This window comes from Phoenix dactylifera, chromosome 1 (assembly GCF_051530095.1).
Source record: "Phoenix dactylifera cultivar Ajwa chromosome 1, Ajwa_hap1_PhDact_Kaust_v1.1, whole genome shotgun sequence".
Taxonomy (NCBI): domain Eukaryota; kingdom Viridiplantae; phylum Streptophyta; class Magnoliopsida; order Arecales; family Arecaceae; genus Phoenix; species Phoenix dactylifera.
In genome coordinates this window covers 68826534-68850853 of record NC_143190.1, presented here as the reverse complement: position 1 = coordinate 68850853, position 24320 = coordinate 68826534, and the positions used below count along the sequence as shown (strand labels likewise).

The 24320-nt window shown below is 36.3% G+C and overlaps 1 protein-coding gene across 4 annotated transcripts; it reads right to left on the bottom strand.

Annotated features, from left to right (window-relative positions):
• On the bottom strand, positions 1 to 24320 carry ALDH12A1 (aldehyde dehydrogenase 12A1). 4 transcript variants are annotated; one of them, XM_088710838.2, is made up of 17 exons: positions 24018 to 24243; positions 21625 to 21707; positions 20296 to 20399; positions 20171 to 20228; positions 19999 to 20066; positions 18943 to 19000; positions 18657 to 18770; positions 17847 to 17930; positions 17317 to 17421; positions 15022 to 15135; positions 9645 to 9776; positions 9455 to 9544; positions 8820 to 8909; positions 2338 to 2547; positions 1468 to 1578; positions 481 to 560; positions 1 to 398 (listed from the first exon to the last, which is right to left on the bottom strand). In XM_088710838.2, the coding sequence occupies exons 4-17, from the start codon at positions 20198 to 20200 to the stop codon at positions 260 to 262; spliced, it is 1425 nt and encodes a 474-aa protein (XP_088566964.2). In that variant the 5' UTR covers positions 20201 to 20228; positions 20296 to 20399; positions 21625 to 21707; positions 24018 to 24243; the 3' UTR covers positions 1 to 259. The 4 variants fall into 4 exon arrangements, with proteins under 4 accessions (XP_088566964.2, XP_088566971.2, XP_038977489.3 ...); XM_088710845.2 differs by having other exon boundaries at positions 21625 to 21704; positions 24018 to 24240; XM_039121561.3 differs by lacking the exon at positions 20171 to 20228 and having other exon boundaries at positions 24018 to 24320.

Here is a 24320-nt window from a genome sequence, read left to right as displayed (position 1 = left end):
GAATACTAATTAATATGCACTATTGCTCTAATGAACATTGTACACAGAAATAGGTAAATATTTGCACTTCAGACCATCACTACATTTTCTTCAATTCCATAGACAGAAATTGCTTTGCATGTTAATTTATACTCGGTGAAACCTTGTAAAAAGGCCTTTTTATTCTTTTACCACAAAGATCAAAGATTCTCACCCCCCCCCCCCCCCCCCCCCCCCCTTCTCTCTCTCACACACACACGGTGACCTTGATCTCATTAATTTATGTAGCTGATGGAATTTCCCAATGCTGCGGCAAGGGCCCAATATCATATATAATTTCCCTATGGCAAGACCAAACAAGTTTAATAGCTTCCGGAGTTCCAATTCCTGCACACCTAGGATCACCAGCTGGTCCAAACCTGTGAATCATTTGCAGTTCACTCTTCATGCTTCATGAAAGGTAGGTAAATCAAACATAAGTTCATAAGGTGTTTTACTAACCAGTGGTTCTGTGGAGCCCCTGTTGTCCTCGCCCTAATTCCAGCATATGTAGTTCCATTAACAGACTTCCCAAGAACTTCCTGCAAAGAGAAGTTTAGCAATTTTTTAACAAAAATAATGGTCAACCATCAAAATTCATTAAGTGATTTAATAGTTATGGAGGAAAAAGGCGTGGACTTCTTTTCTCATGCAACTGGTCTATTATCATGGATAAATCTTTAACAAGAGCTGAAACGTTGCAGCTCAATTTATGTCATGATTTGAGACCCATGTACTGAGCCCAGCTATTTTGTTCTGAAACAATTCTCAACTAACACCGTAACACATTCCTTTTACAACAAATATTTACCTCATGTTGTACATGTTTTCAATTTTCTCAAGAAATAACTTAACAATAGAAAAGAGTAGGGAAGAACAGACTTCAGCAAAACGAGATCATGTGCTGATGGGCATTGAAAAGACCAGAACTAAGTCAAATGCAAGTTTTAGAGGACGAACTCCTAGAAGAACTTATACAAAGTGCTGGTAAAGAGTATCCAAACATTACCACATTGGTGGGATGAGGCTTCTTAGTTATGATCAGATTTTGAATAGAATGAATACTATTAGTCAGTCAAAAAATTTTGCAACGGATATTGCAAATCTAATGTGCAGCTACAATTGAAAGCTTTATTGTCTCCTTTTTTTTTTGAGGGGAACATTTCCCAATTAACGTTTTAGATTTCTTCAAAAAAAAATCAAGAAACTGATAAATATTTCTTGTTCTTCTTCAGTAATAAGGGATCAAAATACAAACTAAAAGCCCAACAGTTAGAAGGTAATTAGATAATTTCTTTAGATTCTATGAATTTCAGATTAGTTCACATACATAAAATTCCAGAATATCAGAAGAGGGTGACCAGAGACCTCTGAGAACTTTCACACAGTTAAAGGCATCAATGTGTCTAGTTCCCTGAAAGCTAATATTTAGGTTGTCGTAAATCTTGCCTGCAAGAATAATGGATCATTTGAAACCACCGCAGCTGTCAAATGTGAATGCATCCTCTCACAAGCATCCAACACCATCATGAGCTGATCCTGTTTGTAATCTGTAACAATCTGTGCCCACATACGAGCAAACAAATTCCATTGGAAGGCAGCAAAGAGCAGGGAAGAAAAAAGAAAACTATGACACCATGCATTATTTTCAAATTATACTGGTAACCAAATCATGCATATCTTTTCACATACGAAGTTCCAGAATATTCATACAGTGCATCTTATTATCAATAAAACCAGATTGAAAGAGTACCACAGGAAACAATTTTTTCCCAATTCCAATAATCACCAATCGTTTACAGCAGCAGCGAAACAACTTCCTGGTCCTTTTCTTCCTCTAGATATATCTTTCACTCACGAATAGAATATCTTGGAACTTAAAAAATTAGCTGTCTTACATCATGTAGATTCTGTCAGAAGCCTACTAGGTACCGATTCCAAAATATTGATTACTACAACAAACATCTTGGATGAGAATTTCAAAATTCTTCCACATATATACTGCTTATGCGTATTCAATGCGCAAAAATTACTGATGTCAAAGCTACTTGCTAGGATCTTGCCTCTGAACAGTTAGATAGCATGATGAATGTGGATGATTGATGTGGATATCTAGATATTGTAATATACAAATAAGAAAATAACTTTACTTAAAAAACAAGCGTAGACTTCCATAGCTTTATATTAGCACCTGGAATGGACCGAAAATTACTTTTGAATGTGGATGATTGATGTGGATATCTAAATATTGTAATTTACAAATAAGAAAATAACTTTACTTAACAACAAGCGTAGACTTCCATAGCTTTATATTAGTACCTGGAATGGGCCGAAAATTTCTTTTGTGACAAGATCAAAATTGTTGCTCTTAAGCATTTCTGTTAAGGGAATAAATAGGGCTGTCGGTTTTAAAGCACCATATATTTTTGGAATAGAATGATTCTCCAAGGCTTCACCACCAAAAAGTAGTTTTGATCCTGGAATACCAAGCAACTTGTCAATGTGTTCCAGCATGCTCTCTGTTGTAACCTGTGGCAAAAAAAAAAAGAAGGGTACTTTGAAATTCATCACTTGGACGAACTGTACAGCTTTGGGAAGATCATGTTCAATTCAACAGTCATGGAATATGCATTATCAGTTTGGGGCACCATGCACACACGAAAAACTATTCCCAAAATTAAACAAAACGATCATGAACTCTAACATAAAATTCGATAGAGTTTTCAGTTGCAGCAAATTTTCTTTCTTGACATATAATGCTGACTGTCACTGTCAAGGAGAAGTATAAGGGCTATAGTGTTAAAGATACATTTTCATGAGTAAAGATTAGAAAATGGGCACATGTGAAAACTGTGATGTTGTGCGTAAGAGTGGTCAAGCTTAGATCCATGGGTATAGTAGGACTAGTTGATACTGATAAACTAGAGTGATGTGTATGCCCCATTGTTTAGCATAGCGTTTAAAAGAAAAACACATAAAACGGGTGGCGATTTTACTTGTTCCATCTATTTCAAGGTTGAAATGGTGGAGCCTGGAGGGTAGCGGAACAGGGACACAGCCTCCATTTTTTGTGCTATGTCCAAGTTAAGGTGTAGCAATAAAATAAAATAAAAACTATTACACCTATATAATAAGGTTGCTCTTGCAGGTGTTCTATTTCCTAGATCATAAGAGAAATATATCAGCAGACTGAGATGTAATTGACAAATGAATACAGTATGACAAAGATAGAACAGAATATGTTATTTATAACATGAAATTTCTTACCATGCCTGCCAATGTTTTTTAAATTACTATACAGAAGGGCTAAACTTAGGCTATTACCAATGCTAATGGTAATGTTGGATAGAAACACAGTGAAAGATGCAGTAAAACAGTTATTCCTCAAAAGTTGTATTGAAAGTGGCATGACCACCAACCACGGACTAAAACCATGTAACATAAAAAGCCACCTATCAAAGAAGCTATAGGTTTAACTTAATATGACAAAAATTACAATGACTTAAACTAACCAAACTATAAACTTTGCATAGTTCCAAATTATTTCTAGTGTAAATATCATCTATCTTCACTAATATTTTAGCTTTATATGAGCATGAATTATGGGTGTCTACTGGGAGGTATATGACCAGTGCCAAACAAATGTACCATCATCAACAGATAGAGTCAATCAAGGTGTCCAACAGTATCCTATCTAAATAATTTATTAGCACTTCTTCACATAGACAATCACATTTAGCTAAACCATTTTATTAACTGATAAGATCATTTAATTGCTTGAAGAGTAGGGGTATCAAGCCATCAACAAGAACTAGAAAAGCATATCTATTAGCAGAAAGTCCAGAACTACATTCCAATATACTGGAATAACAGAATTATGAAATTCTATCATCAGAATGTCAAAATGTATTTATCAGCTAGAGGTCGTTATGCTTTAATTATGTATTCATAAATATGAAATGTGTCTCTTAGTGTTTCTAGGCTAATCATTTATACTTTATGCATGTCTCTCCTAGAATTTATTAAAGTGATTGAAGATCCTAGTATGATTTTGATGTTTTCAAAGCCATTGAGGTCAAATGAGAATACTAATGCTTTCAATTCAATTGATCTAGTACATAAGTGAATAAGGAAGAAAGATTTGATACATCCTTGATACGCTTTGCTTGATACATTTAAAAGAACTTTCAAGAACACATCTAAAAACAAATTATATTGGAAGAACTTGAGAAAAGAACTAATTTAGAGTTTAATATACCTTAGAGTCAAGTTCTTTTGATTGAAGCTTAATTCTGTCATTTACATGCTTAATGAGCTTAAACTTTAATGTGCCAAGCATCCTAAGGAGAAACAAATGATTTGCAATGTTGTTACTTCTTTTATATGTTTAATGTGCAAATCTAACATTAAGATGCAGAAAATCAGAGTTAGAGATGACCCCAGAAGAATTAGAGTCAACCCTGGCACAATCTGATACATTTGGCACACTTTGGCATGCTTGGCACAGGGCTTGGGTCGACCCCAGAAAAATAGGCACAATACTCAGGCCGACCCCACTCGAGCCGACCTCAAGAAACTTGGAGCCGACCCCAGCTTCACACATCAGAAAAACAGCCTTCTGGAATTCACTGAGAGGGCCGACCCCAAGAAACTTGGAGACGACCCCAGGTTGAGCCGACCCTAGAAAAAGTTGAGTCGACCCCAGCTTGAAACGTCAAGAAAATAAGTCTCTGAATTTTCTGAGAGGGCCGACCCCAGAAAAGCTTGAGTCGACCCCACTGCAGCTGGAGCCGACCCCATAAAAGCTTGAGCCGACCCCAGCCTGTGAACAGTAACTCGGGTCGACCCTAGATTTGCTCGGATCGACCGCAGCACGACTGACAGTATAACGGCTAGTTTTGCGGAAGTACTTTTTTAGCTCCCAACGGATATAAACTGATAGTTTCTCCATTCCAACGGCTAGGAAGTCATCTTTGGTGGTTGGAGAAGTATTTAAGAGCCACTATTCATCAAAGGAAGACATCTTGGTGAGGATCTAAGTGTGCATTCAAGAGAAAATGAAAAACCAAGAGAGTTAAATTTATTGCTTCAAGTTCAAACCCAAAAGAAGTGTTTTGAGCAGAATTTAAGTGCCTTCAAGAGCTCAACCAATCCATTGAAGAGTGAAGCAATATCAGCGAAGAAAAGAAAAGCGCCCTCAAAGAGATAACATTTTTATTTTCTTCTCCTTAGTGCATGTTTGTTTTATTTGCTCATTAAGGAGCTTTATTCTTTGATTCATTTATTCTTCTTTATAAGAGTGAAGCAATATCAGCGAAGAAAAGAAAAGCGCCCTCAAAGAGATAACATTTTTCTTTTCTTCTCCTTAGTGCATATTTGTTTTATTTGCTCATTAAGGAGCTTTATACTTTAATTCATTTATTTTTCTTTGTAAGGTTGTTGGTGAGCCCGTAAAACCAACGGTATAGGTTTGTTGGTGAGACCATAAAACCATCGTAAGGTTAATTGGTGATCCCGCAAAATCAATTGTAAGGGTTTTTGGATTGTGAACCCGGCAAAACAATCCAACTGTAATCCGAGGGGTTATAGTGAATTCCCAAGGAGACGCTTGGGGAGTGGACGTAGGTGCTTTGGGGTGCATCGAACCACTATGCATGCTTGTGTTTGTATTGTGTTCATTTTGTGCCTCTTGCTTACTCTCTTTATTATATTGTGTAGTTGCTCTAGCTTAATTTCTAAAAGTGATTTAATTGTGCTTAACTAGAGCTTAACTAATTTTGTCTCCACTGCACTTATACACTTCACATAAGCCAAATTGCATATCCGTTTATAAATAAAATTTAAGATCATAAAATTTAGAAAACCCAATTCACCCCCCCCTATTGGGTTGCCACCTTGGGCAGCAGTAATTTTTGTTTGTCTTTTAGAATGTTGCGATGTATTTATTAAGGGATATGAAGAATCACGTGTTATCTATATAAAGTCATGAGGTAGAGAATGAATGATAGTGAAGAATTGGATTTGAGTATTATTCTATTTGCCTTGAATATACTTATTATCTCCCTCTCCTCTATCTCGATCTCTTCCTCATTTTTGGCTTAACCTTCTATCATTTTCGATGTCAGTATCAAAGCATCAGTTTGATCACTTACGAACAAATAATGTTTAACAACAAAGAACGCTACAAACTTCTTCAAAATCACAAGGAGCTAATTCATCAACATGAAGAGTGTTTTTCTAGGGTAGAAAGAAGGGTAGATGAAGGTTTCAAAGAAGTAACCAATCAAATAAAGAACAAGCAAACAAATTTGATCATCACTTCAGATAAAGTGATGCTATTTGAACTCATAACTACTAAAACTTCTACAAACAGGCAACCATCATCCTCCAATGTTGTTTATTCCCCACAGCCAGGAGATTAGCTTAGGGCAAGGGGCCACTCAAGCATACTGATGAAGTTAGGAATTCTCCTTGGCAACCTCATAATGTGGTAACATCCCATCCTCCCAATCCTCTTCCTCGAGCTTTTGCACCCCCCTTTTAGGAATTCTCCTTGGCAACCTCATAATGTGGTAACATCCCATTCTCCCAACCCTCCTTATAAACTTTTACATCTCCTTATAAACTTTTGCATCTCCTCCAACCTTGCCTTGAACATTTTTGGCATCAACTGATGGGCATAATATTCAACTTTCTTTAGCCAAACGGCTCAGTTCAAAAAGTCAAAACGGGCTAAATAAATGATCTGAAAGAGGAGACATTTCTACATGGCAGGATAAGAAGCAACCACTTCAAGCCTTATTCTTTATTATATGTTATCCTTAATCTCTTCATATAAAGCTCTGTCTTGTTCAACAGGAAAATGAATCAGTTGACTCCTACACTGAGAAATTTGATTGCTCCAACTGGAACAATGGAACCATGAGAAATCTTTTGTGCTTGATATCAAGCCGGCCTCTGTTGTCAAACCGAGCGTGACATGATGACATGTTATATTTGAATAGTTCATGAAGCATATCATTTCATTCATGAAGCATATCATAAGGAAAATTGTTAAAGAAATGTATGCTTGATGTCCATTATCATCTTCTTCAGCATATCACACTTATGAGACTGATTTTGATGATAGCAAAGGGACATCTGCTAATACATGTTTCAAATACAAGGAGTTCAGCTACATAGCATCATCATGTCCCAAAAAGACTTGTAAATTTAAGCAAAGACTCCATTGAAGATCTGCCGGAAGATTCAAACACCCCTCAAGATAATGATGTATGAATTATATATGGAGATGAAGAAGAGACCACTTTATCTATCACCATCCCATAGTTTTCATGACTGAAGGTGCAAAAGCATTTTGTCTCTTATGCTAAGTGTGGTGGGCAGCTTTAAGATCTTGTCATCAATAATGAGAGCATTTTTAATATTGTCCAACGAGTTGGTTCAAGCACTCATTGAAGCCCCAGCCTAGATCTTGGCCATTTCATCTAGCTAGTCTCAATATTGAAGAGAAGGTCATGATCACCAAGAAACGCTTTGTCAACTTTTCCATTAGAAGAACTTTTCGTGATTGAGTTTACATGACATAGAACATATGACAACCACACATATCCTGATTGGACATCCATGGCTTTATGATAAACCAAGAAAACATGATGTGCGAGCAAATACTTTACTTTATGCATCACGGGAAGAGGATTCGACTTAAGATAATGAGATTGATCGCATCAAGCAGTCAAAGCAAATTTGTGTGGATTCCTAACTACACAATTTGGGACCACGCCTAAAAGATAAAATAACTCAAGGGTGAGTTCCACGCAGGGGAAGTGTTAGTTATAGGAGCAATGAATAGCTAGTAGTTATTATATTTTAATCATGTGTTCATAAATATGGAATGCGTTTCTTAGTGTTTACAAGCTTATTAATGATGGTTCATGCATGTGTCCGAGAATTTATGAAAGTAATTATTGTTTGTCTTTTAGTATGTTGTGATGTATTAATTAAGAGATATGAAGAATCACATTATTGATATAAAGTCATGCAATAGAGAATGAATGATAGTAAATAATTGGATTTTTTGTGCTGTTCTTTTTGAATGTAGTGATGGATTCCACTTGTTATCTCCCTTATCCTACTAGCTTCTCCTCTATCTCTATCTCAGCCCCCTCTTTTGCTTAATCCTCCATCATTTCTGGCATCATAAAATCTTTGTTTTCTATAGAATTTGACATTTTCTATGAGAGCAATGCTAGGGTAAACATAAATCTCACACAAAAGATTTACACAGATGGCATGTAAAACACCCATTGCGCCGTTCACTAAAAGGCAGTACTTTATGGAGGACAAGTTGTTGGTGCAGGACTCTGTGACTTTATTGTAAGATTCCTGTGTTATTTTAAAATTACTTTTTTCCAAAAAATCCTACAGCTTCTCACATGGACATAACATACAGGACAAGATCCCATTAATTTTCTGGCTTCGAAAGAATATTTCCAAAATGACTTCAGATATTATCCCCTTCCTAGTCTATATTAATCAGGGTCTTATCAAATAATATCTTTATAAAATTTTAATGCTTTGTCCTTTTCTTCAAGGAAAAGTTATATACATAGGAATTTAAAGTTTTTTTTTGGCGCACATGAGATTAATGGCTGAACTCCAAGTTGATGTTAAAAATAAGTAACTGATCTCCAACCTGGGTGCAACTTTTTGTACTTTACATACTAGAGAATTGTTACTATTACATAATTTAAGTGCAGAAACACTAGTTTGTAAGCTGGCACTGAAAGTAATACACTTACAGTAAGAACAGGGCCAATCGTTAAATCTTCCAGCTTCCTTCTCTCAGCAAGAGATTGCATTTTAGGAATTAGTTCACTTGAAACCCAGTTCTGCACAACAGCAGCAAAAGTTTATCACTGATGTACCAGAATATTAGTTCATACAGTGAATTAATTTTATCCCATTCCAACTGGATATCAGGTTATGGAAAAATTTAACATGAGATACAATTATAGCAACATGGTCCTACCTCTTATTGTTTAAGAAAAGCAAATCAACATACATAAAGTATACATATGCAGATTTTTACATGCATGCATAAATATATATATGTCAAACCCACACATTTGATGCTAGAAAAATCCTTTGTTTTAAACCCCTCTTCTTCTAGAGAACTAAAAAAATAAACATGGTATAGCTAAGAAGTTTCCAGTTCACTGCAAACACCCTATACTTTGGATAGAGATTCCCCATCATTTGTTGGAAAAAGAGAATAAAATATCAATCTGAACTGAGAGTTTCACCTCTCAACACATTACCCTATAAATTCTGATAGCTTAGATTAAATATTGACAGCTTTCATGCTATGTATATCAGATTATCTCTTTATTGTACTTCTGAAGCATATATAGAATTTTAAAATGACAGAGGATACCTCATGCATGAATAAGATTGACTGAGCAGAGCATTTTTGACCGCTACAAGCATAGGCATCCTGATCGCATACCCATGCAACATAATCAACCTGTCAAAGAAGTTGAGATATATAACCTGGTCAGTGTAAAGTGAACAAATGGAAACTTAGAGATTACACGAGGGTGGACTAGATGATCATTTGAACGAACCTTTTGTACATCTGGACCAAGGATCTTCCAATCAAAACCAGCATCTTCCAATCTAATACGCCCTTTTAAGTCAGCAGCTAATTTTTCTGCCACTCGGGAGCTCCCAGTAAAAAGAGTCATTTTTGGCTTCACCTGTTTAACCAAATCAGAGAAACATGTCGGGTTTCCACTAAAGCAAGATGAATATAAGCAAATTATTCAATCAATAAATCGAAATTTTAAAAATTTTGATAATCATGTAACAAAGAAACATGTGGAGTCCCTCAGAGTTGAACTATAAAATGAGAATAATACAGTCTAATATTGCTAAGTTGATAATCACATAGACAATAATGCATGGTCCGTTGAACCATCCTGTTCAGGCTGCACCGAGTCGAACCGATACAGAACCGGGTCGGTTCGGCTATGAAAATCAGAGCCCACCCCCGAACTGCTCCGAACCAAAAGGTTTGAAACGAAACCGGTGCGAACCGCCTGTTGGCCCTAGTTCAAACCGGTCCTCCCCCCTTGTTAAGTGATGGAAAGGTACTTTCCAAGCCTTCCTTCACCGTTTTCTCAAATCCCCCCAACCAAAAATGCGCTGATTTCAACGATTCAAGAAGGATTCAACCCAAAACAAGGTACATTTTCCTCTCTTACTTTAATTTCTCCTTTTTTAATCCTGAAAAATATCGCAAAAATTTTAAAATAAGAGGTCATGTAAAAATTTTCAATTTTGGCATGATTTCATGATATATTGTAGATCTATGGATGATCTACACAATCCCACTAAAATCCTTAATTTTTGTTATATATATTTAAATTCAAAATATATTTTTGGATTACAAATAAAAAAATAAAATCCAAAAAATAATTATAAAATTAGAAGCCTATTTAAGGGCATGCAAGCTAGTTTCGATCTAAATTGGTGTCCATTTATTTAGGTTTTGACCCGATCATGCTTATAGTAGCCTAAGCCTAAATCTAAAAAAAAAAATTGAAAAATAGATAGCCTTTGATGCATGCCTACAGGCTTAAAAAATATATGTAGCATCCATGGTAGAATTCTACATGAATCTGAGCTCAAATTAATTTTTTTAAATATTTATATTTAAGAATTATTTTTTATTTAAAAATAATTAAAAATATATAATTAATATAAAGAATATAAAAAATTAGTACTATGCATTACAAAATTCAGAAGTATTTTCTGAAGTAAAAAATATATTTTTTCTAAATTTATGATATTTAAACATATTTTTAAATTTAAAATTATTAAAAATATATAATTAACCCAAAAAATATGAGAAAATAGTGCTATATATTAAATAAGTCAGAAGTATTTTCTAAAGTAGAAAACATATTTTTTCATCGTAACGAAATTTTATTATTTTTAAATAATTAATAAACTGATGTGCTTGATAAACCTAAAGGAATGGACCATCGAGGAAAAAGGACCCAGAGCATGATATTGGTTAGAATCATAATAAGCAAATGCTTTCGGGTCCGCACTACTAGAGGTACAACTGGTGCAACACAAAATTCAAGGGATAAGGGGTAACCAAGTTGAAACAACACTTGACTGATGGTTATCCCAACGTGTTTATGTGATGAAAATGCCCACAAGTGGTCCGACAACTGATGAAGAAGCACTTCATTGATTTTATAGCAGCAAAGAAGATGGTTGCCAAGAAGAAGACGGAGATGGACTGCTAAGCGGCAGAGCCACCTTCATATCTCTAGAAAGTTAGAGGAGACGTCTACTCCAGATAATGAGGCACGGATCCAGGACGTCATTCAAGCAAGTCTGGATGATCTGTGGTAGCAGGATGAGGTGGCCAAGCATAGAGTTCGATTTGAGCCCTCACACTACAAGTCGGGCTTTGGTCTGCGACCAGTAGAGTAAATCTAGAGTTTAGAAGGACCTCCTTAGGCCAGAAAGAAGTCCTCCAGAGAGATTCCACCAAGACCCACCATCCATAATTTAGATCCACATGCTTTTTCCAGCAAGGATTCGAAACAGCAGAGAATTGACACCATGCTAAAAAAGATAAGAAGAATTATGTGGCCGAGCTATTGGATCCTAGTTCTACTTTAACCCCATCCTCGCGAATACGGCAGACAACACACTATAGGTCTGTCATTTTCTTTACACAAGCTGTCGGTCCCGGTGTAGATCCTGCAGAATCGAAGGATATCTGTGGTCCCAATTCGACCAGGTCGCCGTGAGTGGGACTCCGACCATAACATAATTGACAGATCCAAGATGCACTCTTGCAAGTAAAGGGGGTTCGAATATATATTGGTTGTGCCTAAGCTTACTAACAACAATAAGGATGAGCTAGAGAAGTGAATTGCCTCATACCATAGAAACTGGCTCACATATGGACGGATGGTGATGTGTGATGGTTGGACCAATCCTACTAGACAACATCAACTTCTTGATATATTGTGATACCAAAACTTTTTTTCAAAAGTCAGTTGATGCTTCCGATCAGGTGCACAAGGCCATGTACAGGGAAGATCTTGATGTGGCGGCGGCCACATATTTTCACATTTTATGTGTTGCACATTGTATCGACCACATGTTGATAGATATTGTAAAAATTTGTAGGATGCGGCAGACAATGAAGACAGTCCAAACCATCACCACATATATTTATAACCATATGAATCTTATCACTGATGAGGAGATATGCAGTAAGAGAGATCTTTGGACCAGGTGTGATAGTTTGTTACTAACTATATTGCACTTGATAGCCTCCTTGAGAGAAAAGCAGGTCTGCATCAGATGTTTGTCAATGTCGAGTGGTAGGAAAGCAAATTTGCGAGGGCTGGCACTGAGAAAAGCATTATGGAGGACTTGGTAACGAGGCAGACATTCTGGTAGCGGGCCGAGAAAATAACGAAGGCTATTAAGCCATTGTACGAAATGCTTCAAACCGTGGATGAGAGGTAACCCCAAATGGGCTTGTATCATATGATGGAGAGAAAAAAGAATCAGATCAAAGAGGCAACTTCGACGCATGCCCAGAAGTACATCGAAATTATTGAGTGGCAGTAGGATTACTAGACTGTTAGAAACTTGCATCTAGCAAATAACCAAGAATATTGAAAATTAGATTGCTCGTGTACTGGTCTACCTTCGCCCTCCTCCATGGCAAGTAGGAGAATCGTCTGACACAGAAGCACCTCAACGACCTTGTATATGTTCACTATAATCTGATATTGAAGTTAAAGTACATTCAGAAAGAAGTGGAGCTGAAGTATACAGATCCGATCCACAATGCTTTCCTATGATCGGATGGCTTATGGGCCAGTAGCAGGAGCCAAAGCTTGATGAGATAGGATCGCTTCCACGACTGGCCAATTTCGTAGCCAATGAGACTAGGATAGATATAGGGCAATGGGTAGATCCCAACATTCCACACCCTTCCAGTTGATCAACCATAGCCACAAGGGTAGGGATGGCAATCAAGTCCGGTCGGGTCAGATACGGATTGAGTTGGATGCAAGTTGGATCAAAAATTCATCAACCCAAACCCGACCTGTTTATGAAACAGGTCAAAATTTTAAATCTGAATCCGACCCAACCCATATAACTTATTTATTAAATATGTCAAGTCAGGTTAAATGGGTTAGAGAGGTTTTTAACGGGTTAAATGGATTTAAACAAACTAAACATGTTAAGCGAGTCAGATTAATAAGGTCAAAAATAGGTTAAACAGGTTTCAAATAAGTTAAACAGATTAAACGGCTTAAGTCATAATCCGACCCCCAATTATTAAACGGATCAAAATAGATTAAATGGGTCAAAAGTTTAGACCTAAACCCAACCAATTTAATAAACAGGTTTAGATAAATTGACCCATTTATGACCTAAATCTATTTATGTCAAACCCAAACCTGGTTAAAAGAGCATTCGCGGATCGGATTGACGAATCGGGTCATAAATTGCCACCCTACATGGGATCACTAGGGAGCTGGTCATCACATGACTCCTTGTAAGACATCCTCCTAGAGATATGGTCAAGAATTGCTTAGACAAGGCCACCTTGCTACCGGATCGACTCAGTTAGGAGGGCGATATCCATCCTCCCAGCATAGCCAGATAGAAAGGGGCACGAAGAAAAAACAGGCAGCTGCTCAGCGCAATAAAAAAAAAGAAAAGGCAATTGCAGCCCCGATGGAAAGTGTGGAGGAAGAGTTAGTTCACTCAGATTTAAAGATTAGGAAGAGCAACAATGACAGTTTTGGTGATCATGGATCTGAAGGCCAGAAAGCTGTCAGCATATTCGGATGGCCCCTCCACGGCCATATTATCAACCAGAAGATATTTCTCAAAGCCAGAGCTTCAGTGAGAGATCCAAGATTAGTTATAACCTAAAGTGCATTCCTTATGGGATGAGCGTACAGGACTATAATGTTGCTTGGTTAGAGAGATGGGATGATGTGCCTCTTGATTATGCTAATGATCCGGATACGTACGAGAAATATCGCCATTCGACAAGATTTTAGATAGTTGTATGTATATTGTACTTTAAATATATATAATTGATTGTATTATTTTATATTTTGTATCTCACCAATTGATTTTAGCATATTTTATGTTTCTTCTTCTAGCACGCAGAACATTGTAGAAATAGAAATTACACTTATTTTGTATTACTCTAAAACATCGAGAGGCATCATTTAGGACCAAAAAACATCAAATTATACTTAAAATCTTTAAAAAATTAAAAAAATTGATTATTATTAATTCAAACTTAAAAAATATTTAAAAAATGGTGTGCGGGTTAGGAACCGGTACCATTGCATACTGTATGTCGGTACGATACTGAACCGACCACTGACCTGTATGGCCCCGGTACCGGTTCAACGAACCTTGCAATCATGTCTATCATTGAGGCACAAGTTTGTAAGCCAAACGGACCTTGCAATCATGTCTATCATTCAGAATGCTAATAAATTAAAATAAAATGGAAAAACCTAAGGAACTGTAAATTTGTGGTAATTATATAATAAAGCATGAAAATGGTTTCAAATGCTGCTGCGAGTGGGTGGTGCCAGCACAACTGCAACGCTGGCCCAAAACTGAAAAATTATAATGGTACCATTTTATTAGAATAGACACTCTATCGACCTAAGCCAGGTGTTGCTACTGGCCCAAAACTGAAAAATTATAATGGTACCATTTTATTATAATAGACACTCTGTCGACCTAAGCCAGGTGTTGCTACTGGCCCAGCATTTGACACCTTGATATCAAATATCTATAAGAAATTTTGCAAAGGATGCAGTGAAATCTTGAGAAACTGTAAGTGTAACTTCAAATGTATAACTATCTTTTGCAACATCTGTAAAATCAATATGTACTGTGCTTTTGAGCAAACCAAACCTCTAATATGAACTTGTTCATTGTAACACCATCAGAGTTGATGAAGTCAACATCCTCCTTAGGCAGCTCACAATAATGAAGCAATCGAAGCATCTGTTCCATCACGATACTTACCTATTGCAGCCATAACTGATTACTAATTGTTTATGTAAAATAAGAAAAAGAAAGCAAGTGGACAACAAGATGAGTTTTAACGGACAGAAACAAAAAAACAGATAAACACAAATAGATTTTGTAACATAAAAATGCTAAAGCAAAAGCACAATAGTAGGAAAGCTTCCTAAACATCTAGTGACAAAAAATCTATCACGAATTTATCTTTTATTATGTCTACAAACTCTAGAACTAAATAGAGAAAGAACCCATAATGTGATCCAATGCATATATATTGGCAAATTTGGATAGCATGAGAGGTTCTATGAAGGATAAGGTTTCCAACTAAAAGAGACCACTAACAGCATTATCGTACATAGTATCAAATAAAATACCACTGAGCTGACTTGCTCTTTTAAGGATACAGCATTCATAGAAATATAATGGCAGGTGCATGAAAGCTTCAGGTGACCCTCACTTCGAAAACAAAAATTAGGGAAAACTGCATGAATGTCGACCATCTCCCTTGGCTCAATGTGCATCGAACAGATTCATTTAGTCAATGCACACTGGTCGCAAGACATGATGAAAATAGAAGGTTACACTGTCAAAGAAGACTTGAAAGTAATGATGATTGCTTATATAAGGACTTGATCTAGAAAAATTAATTTACATTATTTAGATTAGGATTGGTGATGAGCCATATAACTTACAAAATTTGTTTGCTATTTACAGTAACAACACCTTTACGTGTCAGCAACAACTTCTAACTCAATAGAATTAATTATAATAGACAATGATGTAAAGGAATTTGAAAGGGAAAAATTGTTTTATTAGAACAAATGTGAAGTCAGAAATACTATAGGATATTGATAAATTGTGATAGAACTTATGTATCTAATGAACTCAAAAAGTTCTGCCTAGAGATTCTATGCTGAAATAAAGGTTGTGCATAAGTATGGAAGAAGCTTTCTAATTTCTTCAAATGGTACAAAAAAGCATGCAACATGTTTCCAAGTTTCTTGATTTGCTTACCTGATGATCAGATGGGAAGCCATAGGCCAAAGTTTTGGTACTTGTTCTCTATTCCTTTGAATTACCAACTTTTAAATTAATTAGATCAGCGCTAGATCTAAAGGAAAGCACTTGCTATACACCGCAGATTACTTTTCGTTGTGTAGAAGACCCATTCAATTCTTTACATAGCACAAATACTACAACTACAGCTAAGTATGAAACTTAATTTTTCTCCTGTTCCTCTCTCCTAAAGTTTCTCTTTCTATAGAGAACCACTGAGATTTTCTGTCACCTGTATCCATTTATCTTTGGACAGGAAAAACATCTGTAGTCCCACCCCAGGCCATCCATCACCTGAACTGCTTCGATGCTCCAGACTTTTGCTTGAGGTGGTGCAGAGGCATGTTCCAGTTGATTCATTGGCTGTCATGTGGCCAGGAAAGTGTTCAAAGTCAAGCTTTGGAGGCCAAAGTTCTGATCTCTCTCTAGTGCTAGTGATGCAATATCAGAAAAGATGGGGATGCCCCCACCTTCTAATCTCTTTTTATATGGAAAGTATTCAGCTTTGTGCTTTTGTGACTGGATTCTATGCATAACCTTGATAGGCTGGGTGTGCGGTCTATGGGCCTCCCTCTGCCAGGAGCTTGGCCAATGGAGCTGAGGTGGTGACTGTGCCTGCTTCATGTATCTTGTGGCCCAATCGTCTGCTTCTTCTACTAAAAATAAAATATGCAGTACCAAAAAAATATAGTATAGAATACAGCATGGTGGTGTCTCTCACCTACATGCGTGCGTACAAAGACCAAGAATTCATCAATCAATCAAGCATTTGGTGGTATTACCTACTTCAAAAAAAAGGAGAAAACATGTCTTTGAACAGCCAATACAAATATCAGAGGATATAAATGACAGGCAAAAATGCCAAATGGTTTGAACACATGCAAAGGCCTCCTTTCCATGATACACTTCAAGAAGATCTATCAGAAAACATAAGAGGCATGAGCCCAAAATCCTAGACATATGAGACACTATCTTTGTCTGCAATCACTATCAACATCCTTTAGTTTGCATATAAAGTTTAGCTTTCTGCTGCCAAGAGCTTGATTGCCATTTCCTAGTAAACAATTTGCAAAATTTCTAAGATGAAATCGATAAGCTCCAATACAATAAATTCCACTTGCATACCTTGCTATCAACTTTCAGAGTTGGTTTATTGCCCATATATAGTGCACCCATCAGTTGCAATAGGGGAATCTCCAAAGGATAATTGAATGGAGCGATTATTGCAACCTGTTCAGATTGGCAACCATGAATTCTAGAATGTTTTGGTTTTTAACAGTATAAATGCAATTAAGTAAACAGAAACTTATTTATCATGTATAAACAAACAGAATCAGTAACAGGTGCATCAGCAAGTGCACATAAGCAGGTATTTTGCTACGTCAATATGAACTTCTTATAGTACATATAGGGGCCCAGAAGAGAGTCCATGAAAATATGGGTGATAACACAAGCATCACAGAGCACAAAACAATATAAATTTTCCAAAAGCACAAATCGGTAATTAATAGCTTAACACAACCTATCCAAAAAAAAAGATATGAATTTGCTACCATACTGCACACAGCTCTGAACTTTTAAAGGTCCATATTGGTATGGAAGGCATTCATAAAATCCGAAAATAGTTAATAGCATGTGTTGAATAGAAGCCTTACAGGACCATATGGCCAGCGATAACCGTAACTTTGTTGCCCAAGATGGTTGCCAGGTACTGCAAATGACCGAGCTAGAAAGCGGACCTGCCAGATCAAAGGTGGAAAATGAATCAAATGATTGGTGAAAATAAGTACCAACTGAACTTTACTTGATAAAACAGAAGTTATTATTGACAAAGAACATATACAAGATGCAAAACCACAAAACACAAGACAGAGTTCACTACCAGAAAAGGAAAAAAAAAAGAAAAAGAAAAGATAGTAAAGTAATGAAAAGAATTATCAGGATCAACCTCAATGCTACGCACATAGTGAACGACACATGAGAAAGGATGATACATTGAAGGTATCATGCTTAACCAAGAAAAAATAACAGAATAGAGAAAGCTTATATTTCCCATTATTTTCTGACCATTTTCCTCTGCCTTACATATAAAGACTAAAACTAACATTGTTCTCTTTTCCACAGAACTGATGAAATTGCAGAGTTATGACATAGCCTGGTCCTGTGCATCTTGGAAAGAACTTTGCTACTTTTTTATCCTTTTCTTTTTCATCCATGAATTTTCTTATCACTGTTGACAATTGGACAAGAGGATTCCCCTCTTTCTAACTTTCTTTCTCTAGCATTTGTAGAAACCAAAAAGAGTTGAAGTGTATAGGAAATAGATCCTGAAGTTGACCATCAGAAAATATAGCATGAATAAATGATTCCATCAAGAACATGCATTTGTTCTGCTAAAGTAATAGAGTTAAGAGATCTTTTCAGGCATAAGGAAAGCAACCGAACATTTCTATGTCAGTTTATACCTGATCTCCAGAGAAATTCTCCAAAAACTTTTGGGTAATATGGACTTCACCAAGAGCTTGTTTGTAACTCTTAGGGGAAACTCTTTGAATAAGCCTTGCAAAGAAGTCCGCAACCTAATATCATGCCCAAGAATCAAAAGCTATAGTTTATGTAAATAAACAAACTGTGCTTGACTCTAAAGCATGTTATCTGTTCAAACATGCAGATGAAGATCCAGAAGTTTTACTGCCTTTTGAATCTAATATAATGGAAAGGAGGCATTTTTCTATTTGGAAAAGACATTACCTCTGGCTGAGCCAGCATATGAGCAGCTTTTGTAGACACATCACCCAACAGAAGATATCTGCAAAATATGGTTTCATTCAGATTGAAAACTGTATCTAGTAAGCCTAAGAAAATAAGGCCATAGTATTCAAGTAAAACAAACAGACAATCTTTTCCCCATCTCTCTATTCCAGAACAGTTTATGCACCGTACATTGAGAGAGAGAGAGAGAGAAGGGGGGGGGGGGGGGGGGGGGGGGGGGGGGAGTATCTATGAGCATGTCTCACTGCCAGAGAAGACAGAAAGTAAGATAGGTGGTATATCAGCAGAGATGACAAACATGCTAAGGTGTTAGGAACGAGCAGAGATTGATGAGGATATGTGAGCGCCTACCACAGACAATGAAAACTGCAAAACACCAATTAACAGATGCTAAAGATTTTTGTACTTGGAGGTGACTATAACAAAGCCTTTGAAGACCTTATGCTACAAAAACAAAATGTTCAGAAAAGGAATGACAAAGTCGTAGAAACTATATAAAAAGAACAATCAAAACAGGAAATCAGATTTCTCAAATGACAATAAAAACTGGATCACTGTTAACATAAATTTTTAAAATTAATATTAAAAAATTAACATAAGGTCATTTCAATGAAAAAATACCATGCCTCATTAATAAACAAAAAAAATCTAATTCAATCGCATGAAGGAAAAGAAGAAGAAAATTTTATATTACTGTCTATGAAGGATTTGCATTGAATAGGAGAACGGAAAGACAGAATTAACTGATTAATCTTTACAAACATTACAAAAGGAATACTGGGTTACCCAAAGACAAAGGACATAAAGGACCACGGCACAAATAGATCATTCTTATTGGGAGCTCTCACAAAGGATAGGCAAAAAGTAAAAACAAAATTTTCTAAGGTAGTATCTGAAAAAGATGTATCCAAAAAATTCTTCAATTATATATGTGTATATACATGTATTCTCTAAAAACCATATATATATATATATATATATATATATATATATATATATATATATATATATATGTTTAATAACTGAGATACAGACCTTTCTTGACCTCTAAGTGGGTTATGAAGCCCATATTTCGGACACTTAGATAAGCTCTCCACAAATGGCTGCAAAAAGCAAGTGAAACCATTAAATTTCAAAGGTTTAAGATCATAAACACAAAGAACAATACTAACATCAACAAAGAGGACTACAAATGGGAATACATAACTGGAACTTCAAAAATGATGCCGATTTTCATTCATGGAGATCAAGTAAGAAAACAAACTCTGCAATTGAATTATCTTGATATGGTCAGAGAAGAAAACATAATGTGGAACCATAGAAGTAACATGCCTTAATTTCAGCTTCCTGCACATTGGCAACTTTAATGAATGGTTCACCATTTAGTGGATCGGGCACCCAATTCGAATTCGCTGATGCCTTCCAATCACCCTGAACTGAATGCAGACATCATCACATGCTTTTGGTACATCATTCTCGGGCAGCAGTTTTAAGCAGGCAATTGTACAATGCAAATGAATCTAACCACAGAATTCCGTTCTAAGAACATACAAAATGTTAGATAGCACAGAGATAAATGAGTGTTTACCCCCATCAATCATCTCTTTAATACATGGAAGAAGAGAGCCCGTTATGCAATAATTTTTTTATTTATCTTTCTACTAGCTAGAGAGTATCATGATATGGCTCTGGCTCAAGTACTAATACGGCATAACTTTCCCTCTGTAACTATAGTATTATTAATCTATATTTAACATCATAATGGCCTTTACAAGCCAGTAAGTCTATAGCTTTCTGTGCGCAAGAACAAAATATGAGGTTATTATGATCAGGGTACATGATTAAGTGAAAGTCCAAATCAGAAGAAAAATATTTGCAGACTCCTATAATACAAAACACCACATTACAGTTTGTCTGTTCTTCCTCATATGATGATGACATAACAATAAACAAACAAGCCTTCCCCATCCCATTACAATCTTATGTTCTTTTCTCAAGTAAAGCATAACAATAAACCAACATGCCTCTTCCCTATCATTTTGAGTCACTAAAAGTAGAATTTAAGCTTTAAAATACTCAATTTGAATAAAAATCTCTGCATGCCATCTCATATTAATGAAAAAATCATTGCTTGTCCTTGCTAGTGAAGCAATTATTCTTGCTATACTCTAACTAAAAGCATGAGCACATGCATTTTATAGAATAGGAACTTCTCCATTTATATCTTCTTTTAGCAGTCCATTTTCTAAGAGCAGTTCAAGTAAATAATTCTAACCACTCAATTTATGTACTCTTTAAGCTAATAAATGTATTCATGTGAGAAGAACTTGATGATGTTGACAGAAAATATAATCCATTAAAAGAAGCTAGAAACCTCAGAACCCTTCAAGATTTATACAGACAATGTTTTACGAAAAAATATATTATAAGATGCTAATCTATAAAATCCAGTCATCTAATCATCATGATATAATGATTATAACAAGCCCTTGCTTGAACAGATTAGGTTGCATGATTAAATACACGCTTTCCATTAACTAGACAGATCTGGTTTTCTACAAGGTTCACATATGTGCATATGGCATACATGGAAAACAAATACCACAAGCATTTACAGATGCAGAACAATGTGTGCAATCAGACATCTGAAGTGAAATGTACCCAAATTATGTACTTCTGCAGGATGAGAGCCTGAAATTTCTTCCACAGCAATTGTAGCAAAAGGTGGTGAGTGTAAGGATCTACTGAACATTGAGATTGTAACGGAGTTAGAAACAATGCACAAATACAAAACTCCTAGATTCATGAAATTAAGAAGTATTAAATTTACATGAAACAATCATATAAATAATTAAATCTTTATTTAGCGCATACAAACATGCATTACAGCCGATAGACTTGTGTACAAGCAGAAGAGACATTCATCAAATATGCCAACTATAAAAAACAATACTATAAGTTAAATAGAAGGTTACAAAATAATTGCCAAATAAGAAGAAATTGCATCATTAGGTTCAAAATTGAACTTATGGTATCCATATCATGTACCAATAAACTATATGGAGGTTTTTGTGATCAGAGACTATCTGGGCAGGTTGGTCGCAGCAAGTGGACGTCGCACGCCAGGCCTCACGGTTGTTGGGGCGGAGCTTCGGACGGCCTGGGAGGAGTTATCTTATGCGAGGTAGGTTCTTCGTGCTGAGCAAGTGCATCTTAAGGGGGATTCTTCCATGGTGCTTGATTGGATTCGGGGCGTGAACAGGTATAGGGACGGTCACCCACTCATCCGGGATATCAGAAGGTTGGTTCAGGAGATATGCGATTTTCAAATTGTACATGTGTTCCGAGAGGCAAACAGGGCTGCAGACTAGGCTACCTCCTTTGTAGCTTGGCATTCTGGGGAGTTTCTTTAGACGTCTGCAGCAGACATTTCCACTCCCTTGTACTCTTTACTTTCTTATGACTTGGCTGGATGTACTCACGTTAGAGTAATTTAAAATGCCGTTTTCACCAAAAAAAAAACTATATGGAACGGAATTACTAGCTATCAGTGACACGAACCACTTTCTGAAAGCCAATTTTTGATCCCAGCCAATTAAATCATCTTTTTGATTCAAATTCAATAAGATCAAATATAAACCAATCATCTTTCAGTAAATCTTCTGAGAAGACTTGAGGTTTTGCAGAACAAATCAGTTATCACACACTTCCTGGATACCTTGGCATCATGTAAATATAAGGACAGAAGCAAATAATTATCATTATTTATTTGGTTCAAAACAATCCCACATTTACAAATACAGGAAAGAAAAGCAAGTGCTAATGCTGTAAACCTTTTAACTAATTAAATTTGTTTGTGTGGCACAATCAACAAAATCAAAACACATAGCTAGAATTCATCCTTAAAAACTCTAAGTCAATAATATACAATGATAACTATTGGAAACCATGATTATTGATTGTTTGACCATAGAATGATTGCAAGCCAGTAACTTACATATCACAGCAGATGGCGAAAAAGGAAAAAGGAATACATTGCAATATAATGAATTTGAGAAACATAAAGAAATCAAGAACCTGTGGATCATATTCAATATTTAGCATAAAACCAGAAATCAATCTTTTCAAACCAACTGATTCCAACAAATTCCAAGAAATTAGAAGGTTCACAAAGAGAATTGATTTGAACAAAAGCCTCCAAACAAACTAAACCTAGCCATGGTACTATTTAAAACTACAGCACAGAAGCATAGGCGTCAAAGCATTAAAAAAGAATGACTATCGGTAGCCCAAAAAGTTCTGCAGGAACATCCAGAACACAATAATGTTTAACTGGTTCAAAAATGATAATGAGTTATACCGAGAAGTGACTCATCCAATTAGGAAGAACAGATAGAACCATTACCAACTTATCTAATTCTGCCCGATTTCAAGAAAAGTAAAAGATTAAAAAAGGAATCGATTCAAAGCCACTCTACAAGTTTCTATGCCTAAAACCATCGAAGGTTCAAACCAAATATAGGCACAATGGGTGCAAGAAATTACAACATAGAGGCATCAATCTGAATCGAAGCAATTGCATGTATAGCAAAAACTTAAAGATCCTAAAACCCGATAGTTTTCAAGAACATCCAAAACCCTAGTGTCGTTTCCACATTCCAAACAATCCAAATAACGAACAACAGCTAGAAACAAGAATCACACACGCACACACAAACGCGAGCGCACAAGCACACGCACACAAAAAAAAGACGATTTGCACACAAAAAATACCGATTTACCTAATGCTCGCTGTAACTACATCAATAAAAGAAAAGTAAAAAATTCACGATATTAATCGCTTAAAAGCAGCTCTTCAAGCTTCTGTTCCGAAAACCTCCGAAAGTTGAGCCTATACCTAGGCACGCTAAGTTCCAAGAAAATGCGGCGTAGATGCATAAATCTGAGTCGAATTACTTCCATATATTTAACGATCATAAACCCTAACTTCTTCAAGAACATCCGAGACCCAGTTATTGTTTCAAGATTCGAAGCGATCCGGAAAAAGAACATACGTAAAGCTAGAGGAAGGAGAGAAGCAATTCGAGGCCAATCGCCGAGCTCCAGCCCTAATTTCTCCGCAACAAATGAGCCGATGCATGGTGGGGTTCGAGGAGGAGATCAAGATCTAACTCGAGAGTAATCGGAGAGGGAAGAAGACAGAGAGACGAGGGCTTCGTGAGGATAGAAGGGGTGTGTTTGTTTGGGCGCGGCCGCCTTTCTTTCTTTCGGGTGTGCGCCGACGGCGCTGTCTCCTTTTCGGTTTTATAGGTTGGGACGGGGAATAAAAATGGGCTTTATTAATTCTGTGCGCCCCA